This window comes from Diplotaxodon limnothrissa, linkage group LG6 (genome assembly GCF_057381915.1).
Source record: "Diplotaxodon limnothrissa isolate DT_005_m linkage group LG6, D_limnothrissa_male_GT1.1, whole genome shotgun sequence".
Classification (NCBI taxonomy): domain Eukaryota; kingdom Metazoa; phylum Chordata; class Actinopteri; order Cichliformes; family Cichlidae; genus Diplotaxodon; species Diplotaxodon limnothrissa.
This window is the reverse complement of record NC_140601.1, coordinates 28,348,752-28,355,268: the sequence shown is the minus strand read 5'-3', so window position 1 is coordinate 28,355,268 and position 6,517 is coordinate 28,348,752. Positions and strand designations below refer to the sequence as shown.

The 6,517-nt window shown below is 40.7% G+C and overlaps 1 protein-coding gene across 1 annotated transcript; it reads right to left on the bottom strand.

The window, feature by feature from the left end:
• Positions 1-576: 576 nt before the first annotated feature.
• On the bottom strand, positions 577-5,393 carry LOC146630766 (ubiquitin carboxyl-terminal hydrolase 12-like). The gene is made up of 18 exons (XM_085356616.1): positions 5,367-5,393; positions 5,113-5,168; positions 4,745-4,814; positions 4,552-4,635; positions 4,007-4,062; positions 3,597-3,687; positions 3,449-3,511; positions 3,239-3,339; positions 3,059-3,115; positions 2,827-2,958; positions 2,611-2,734; positions 2,373-2,524; positions 2,168-2,267; positions 1,951-2,027; positions 1,663-1,771; positions 996-1,053; positions 669-826; positions 577-582 (listed from the first exon to the last, which is right to left on the bottom strand). Exons 1-18 carry the CDS (start codon positions 5,391-5,393, stop codon positions 577-579), a joined length of 1,521 nt encoding a protein of 506 aa, XP_085212742.1.
• Between the last annotated feature and the right edge of the window lie 1,124 nt (positions 5,394-6,517).

The window sequence follows — 6,517 nt, the reverse complement described above, 5'->3', positions numbered from 1 at the left end:
AAACACTGGTCTAGAAAAGGACGATCTCTAGTAGTGCTGCACTACTAGTAGATTTTGTTTTAACCTCCTAGGACCTGGTGTCCACATATGTGGACATAACATTTATGAGACCAAAATACAAAATTTTGCTCTTCAAAAACCTGATATCCACTTATGAGGGAGGACATTACACTGCCCCTGTTCAATCGAACTTTAAAATGAATGTCCTCATATGTGGATCTCATTTTTTTGAGAAACAAAAAAAAGATAGTCCGAATCTGATGTCTTTGTTTTCACATTCATCAGGTCCCAATCAACCCAAATGGCACAGAGAAATTAAAAATGCATGCCATGAAAGAGTTCAGGTCTTAGGATGTTAAAAATGTCCCTGCTGATGAGACCAGTGAATGTGGGGCGACGGTGGCAAGAAAAAACTCCCTCCTGGAGGAAGAAATCTTGGGAGGACCAGGCTCTCTGGGAGGACCCTCCCTCCTGAGGGCAATACTTACCAGTACTTGTCCTCCAGTGTGCGATGGTGGGCTGGGACGAGTGTTGTTTCTTCTCAGCATGATGATGACCTTCCTTCCATTTCCTGTTTCAGAACTGAGAATGAAGACAAAACTGGTTAACAAGGTAACAGGACATTTAAAAATTCTCTCACTTCAGGATGAGATGCTGTGTCTTCTTACGTTTCTCTTGTAAAACAGCATGTAGGCCGAGTGCTGCTGTTCCTCACAAGCTGCCGATCCGGTTGTGTGGAGCACCTGTGCGTCATTATAGGTGAGCCAGCGATCTGATGTAGAGTGCTGACTCTCCTCAGGATGGACAGAACTACAGATGTAGTGTCCTGAAATCACATTAAGACAAATGAATCCAACTTCTGGAAGTCAGCTGATTCAAGCAAACAGTGATTTTGACTTAGTGCGTCTTAGAACATCAAAAGCTTTTGTGTGTGAGTCCTTCACTGAAAAGTAGAAAGTTTTCATTTTCTGTTTGTAACAAGTCTGTTGTTTTACCTGACTCTGTGCCTCCATAATGATTGATGATGCTGACAAGACTATAACAGCCACCACCCTGAGAAGGAACAAATCCAAAGAGTGTTAGTTTCACAAAGTCTCACATCAGAGCCATAATTAAGCTGATTTGCTGAGGCTACGTCCACACTAATGCGTTTTCGTTTGAAAACACATCGTTTTCTCTCCGCTTTGACCTCCCGTCCACACTGAGATGGCGTTTTCCTCAAGGAAAAACACAGCATCTTGAAAACGCTCTCGAAAACGCACACATTTCAAAACGGAGTTGTCCCGTCGCAGTGTGGACACTCGAAAACGCAGACTTTCTAAAACGATGACGCATTTTAGTCATGTGATGCAGTCATGTGAGCAATTAAACAAAGATAGCCGAGTGCATTATACAGCGGTTGTTTTGATTGCTCTCAACTTTGACAGCCCTAAAAAAGATTAATATCAGTTTGTACATGCTCCGGATAGCTTTTCTTCAAATTCTGTAATCCTCACTCACTTTTGCGCATGCGCAGGACTGGAACGTAAGCGTTTTCGGCCGTTTCAATGCAGACGCACAACTATTTGAAAATGACTGAAAACACTAGTGTGGACACGGAGTTTTCAAATCTATCAGGGCTAGTGTGGACGTAGCCTGAGACGTTCTGCAGTCTGTTTTTACCTGATTGGATGGCACCACCAAGTCCCTCTGCAGCCTGACGGGGTCATCCACCTTCTTAATGTTGTAGGTTTGTGTAAAGCCAAACCTCTTCAGATGCAAGATCAGGACTCTGGCAGAAAAGAAAAAAAAAACACAAACAAGGTAGAAAATAAGAAGAATGAGTGTCAAACACAAACAGAAGATGGGAGAAAACGACTGCTCAAGCATTGTCTCGAAAAACTCTGATATTTGATGCGCCACAGTTTGGAAACCTGGTCAGTCGATCACTTCTGATGTGACCTTACTCACCTTGGCAGTGTATCAAAAGACGACTTCAGTTCTGAGGCCGTCCCTCCACAATCACAGCGAAATTCTATTTCTTGTTCCTGAACAACAGCACAGAGAAAACAGGCTTTATGGTAGAAAGAAATCTCAACATATGCACACACACATACGCACAAACACTAACAAAAAAGGTGTGTTAAGATCGCTGACACTACAACTCTATTGGAATTTGTGATCTTACCTTCAAGTATGTCTCTAACATGTTTATAATAGACCCCTCTGGAACAAGGTCAAGAGACAAGCTGGTGAAGTCCTCGTGCTGTGATGATTGGTGACCACAGCTACACATTTCAGGAGTAACGTAGTTAAAGTAAAGATCAGGTAGGTGGAAAAGAGGTATATGAAAATATTGCAACCAGCTCTGCGTTTCTGAAAGACAGGCTTACCTCTTGCATGTCCTCATGTTTTCCATTTTAAAAATGTGATGCTCTTCTACTGGGCAGGTATAACTTTGGCCCAGGAGAGCTGCGTTCCTCTCCAGGTGAGGTGCGAGCCTTTTGACCTCATTGAGGAACAATGTTAGGAATTCATGAGCGTCCTGAAAGAAAAGCAGAGAGATTTAAAACAGTACATCAAAATCAGAAGGTAAAGCAAAAAAACAAAATGTCCAAATAGCTGACGCACTTTCTGTGCACTGCCGGTGTATTCAGGAGCTTGACTGCTGAATGCCTTCTTAAAAGCTCTTAGGTGGTGATCTTTAAGGCCATAATCTGTTGACTCATGACAGTCCCTGACATCAATGAGCCTTCTGTAGAAAGGAAAGGGTAAACAGACATTTCTGCTGTTAGATCTCTTTGTTCTTCAGGTTTTTGAAGAAAGTAGAAGGTTGACGTAGCGCACCTTAAGAGCTGAGCTTCTGGATCTGTGCTCCACAAAACCTCCTGACGCCTGATGTCTCTTATGAACTCCTCAATGTTGAGGAGGCTCTGCAGGCAGGAGTTCATGTAGCAGGTGTTTCCGATGTTTGGAAACCTGACACACACGCACAACGTTTACAGTATCAGTGTAAAAGAATTCATTTTCTCCACTTTGACAAAGTGAGCTTTGGTCTTTGTGCACCACGTGTACTCACCCGAAGCAGTCTATAGTCCCAGTTTGACTTTCTATTATTTCTCCACCGCATGCTACACTGCTCCAAAAAGGTAAAAACACAAACACAAAATTAGGAAAGATGTCAGGATGCTGAGCAGTGTATGTGCATGGATGCATGAGCTTTGAAGTTGAAACATTTTGGAGGACGTCTTTCTCTTACCTGTTAAACACATGCTCCCATCCACTCTCTTGGTCCAGAAGCTCCATAATCCAAGTGTCCCAACTCAGGTCTGCTGGGATCGTTTCCGTGGTGCTTCTTACCTGATATAAATATATAGGACATAGCTGTGTGCCTCATTGCTCTTAATTGCTCTCATTTAACTGTGATGAGTAAATGCTTGATGACAGTGACTCTTTCCATAAAACATACCTTCCCGGATTTAAAAAGAGTCTTCACAGTGTTGCTCTCTGCCTCTGCATCGCTGTCAGTTTGCTGCAGAGGACGAACAAACATAAGTTTATTAAAAAGTACATTTTAAAGAGAATGTGTATTTCATATGTTTTGTGTAAAAGCAAACCGAGGAACAGCAGAAGATGTGTCTCCATTTTCTCTTCTTTTGGCCATTTTCAGGGTTAGCTGGTGTGGCAGCAACAGAAGCATCCGGGATGCTGATGAGGACAAAAGTGTAAATGTTGTGGAAATTTATAAGAAGGAGTACATTTTGCTAATATAGATTGCTAATAAAAGTGAATAACTGTAATGGAATACCAACATGAACAAAATCATGTATTTTATACATTTACACTCTACATTTTCAAACGCTAATCTCTGCATCCATATAAATAATAGACAAGACTAGAAGGAGTAAAAAAGATGTAAATACACAAGGTGGAAGAAAAATGCCAATAAAAGGGAAATAAAAGAGCTCCAACTCAACCACTGCTATAAATATCTCCAGCAGCATTAAAGACTGGCGCATTTCTTTACCTCTGATGAGACGTAGAAGGAATTTCCTTCTCTGCCACGTTTTGTTTGTGTAATTTCTGTTTAGAAACAAGAAAAGCAACATCAGTAATGGCATAAAACAAACATACCAAGTGGGTCTCTCCATGAAAAGTGTCCAGTTAGAGAATTTGGTATTATTTCATATTATTTATCACTTTAGTGAGCTGTCAGCTCATGAAGCAGATATAGGAATATCTTTAAATAAAATAAAAACAATTTATTCATGCCTTAAATTGAGTTTTAAAGTTTGTCCTATGAAATACAAAATCCTTCATTTGGTTCTGATCAAAATTCAGTTTTTACAGAAATCATCCATGAAGCTTCAAAAATGCTTATTCACCATAAAAAATATTTAGAGAAACATCCTGCAAGTCTCTTCGAACTTACCTTTCTGTGAAAAAAAAAACGTTTAAACATCTTTGAACTTAATTTGAGGACATGGCTGTGTGCTAAATTGCTCTTAATTCTTCTCATTTAACTGTGATGAGTAAATGCTTGATGACAGTGACTCTTTCCATAAAACATACCTTCCAGAATTTAAAAAGAAACCAGCGACACTTTTTTTGTGTCTTCACAGTGTTGCTCTCTGCCTCTGCATCGCTGTCAGTTTGCTGCAGAGGACGAACAAACATACGTTTATTAAAAAAGTAAAGTCACTTTAAATTAACAAGTGCAATTTAAAGAGAATGTGCATTTCATATGTTTTGTGTAAAAGCAAACCGAGGAACAGCAGAGGTGTCTCCATTTTCTCTTCTTTTGACCATTTTCAGTAACAGGAGCATCCGGGATGCTGATGAGGACAAAAGTGTAAATGTTATTTTTCAAAGTGCAAATTTTTAACAAGGAGTACATGCTGGAGATTGCAGATAAAAATTAATAACTGTAATGGAACAAAATCATGTATTTTGTACATTTACACTCTACATTTTCAAACGCTAATCTCTGAATCAATATAAATTATAGACAAGACTAGAAGTAGTAAAAAAGATGTAAATACAAAACACCAATAAAAGGGAAATAAAAGAGCTCCAACTCAACCACTGCTATAAATATCTCCAGCAGCATTAAAGACTGGCGCATTTCTTTACCTCTGATGAGACGTAGAAGGAATTTCCTTCTCTGCCACGTTTTGTTTGTGTGATTTCTGTTTAGAAACAAGAAAAGCAACATCAGTAATGGCATAAAACAAAGTATATGGTATGAAAATACAAAATCCTTCATTTGGATTCAAAATTCAGTTTTTACAGAAATCATCCAAGAAGCTTCCTTAAAAGTTTCAAAAATGCTTGTTTACCATAAGAAAATATTCATAGAAATGTGCTGCGAGTCTCTTCAAACTTACCTTTCTGTGAAAAAGAAGTTTAAACATCTTTGGACTTGATGTGATCGCAGCCAAAATCTCCTCAGCTTTGCAAAAGTTCAACTGAAAACAAGCAGTCAAAGGTTGTATATTTATAAACTTTCAGCATAGAATGTTCATACCCTGAACAGCAAACATCATCATTATGATGTATGGGGCAAATTTGCATATTTTGGAATGTATGCTCATTTGAACTGTATGGTGCTCGTCTCCAAGCAACTGCTACACAAAACAGGTCAAGTCAAGTGGCTTTTATTGTCATTTTAACCACGTGCAGAGGTGCTGTACAGAGTGAAACGAGACAGCGTTCCTCCGAGACCCTGGTGCTATATATGACATATACGGACAAACCCAGGACTACATAAAGTGCAGTGTGCATAAATTGCAAAAATAAACAAGACAAAACAGTGCAAAACGTGACAGAACAGGATGAAACAGACACAAGACAATGGAAATGTGCAAAATGCTGAGTATTGTGCAAAAGTAACTTGGTGTCTGTATGTATGTATATGAGTGTGAGATACTGCAGATAAGTGCTTGGTAGTGACATGTGTGAAGGTGTGCGTGTGCCAGTGCAGTCACTGAGTGTTCAGGGGTCTGACGGCTTGTGGGAAGAAACTTTTCCGTAGTTTGGTAGCGAGGGCCCGGATGTTGTGGGACCTCTTTCCAGAAGGCAGCAGGGTGAAGAGTGTGTTTGAAGGCTGTGTGGGGTCCTCCAGCAAGCGGGTGTTATAAGGAGGGGAGAGGGGCTCCAATGACCTTCTTAGCTGCTCTCACAATCCGTTGTAGGGTACTGCGATCCAATACGCTGCAGTTACCATACCAGACAGTGATGCAGCTACTTAGGATGCTCTCATTAGTCCCACTGTAAAAGGTGGTGAGAATGGATGGTGGGAGATGGGCTTTCCTCAGCTTCTGCATGAAGTAGAGACGCTGCTGGGCCTTCTTGGTTATGGAGCTGGTGTTGAGGGAGCAGGAGTGGTTCTCCGCCAGGTGGACACCAAGAAATCTGGTGCTCTTGACGACCTCCACAGAGGATCCATTCATGTTAAGTGGGCAGTGATCCCACTGTGCTCTCCTGAAGTCAACGATCTCTTTTGTTTTGTTTTGGTGTGCTGGGGGAGCAGCACAGC

What these genes read in the sequence shown, in the direction of transcription:
- LOC146630766 (XM_085356616.1), bottom strand. Translation starts at nt 5,393, where the DNA reads ATGTTTAAACTTCTTTTTCACAGAAAG. An exon ending in ACATCTTCTGCTGTTCCTCG is followed by an intron (nt 3,512 to 3,596) that starts GTTTGCTTTTAC and finishes CGTCCTCTGCAG; the next exon opens with CAAACTGACAGCGATGCAGA. An exon ending in CCAGAAGCTCAGCTCTTAAG is followed by an intron (nt 2,735 to 2,826) that starts GTGCGCTACGTC and finishes TCCTTTCTACAG; the next exon opens with AAGGCTCATTGATGTCAGGG.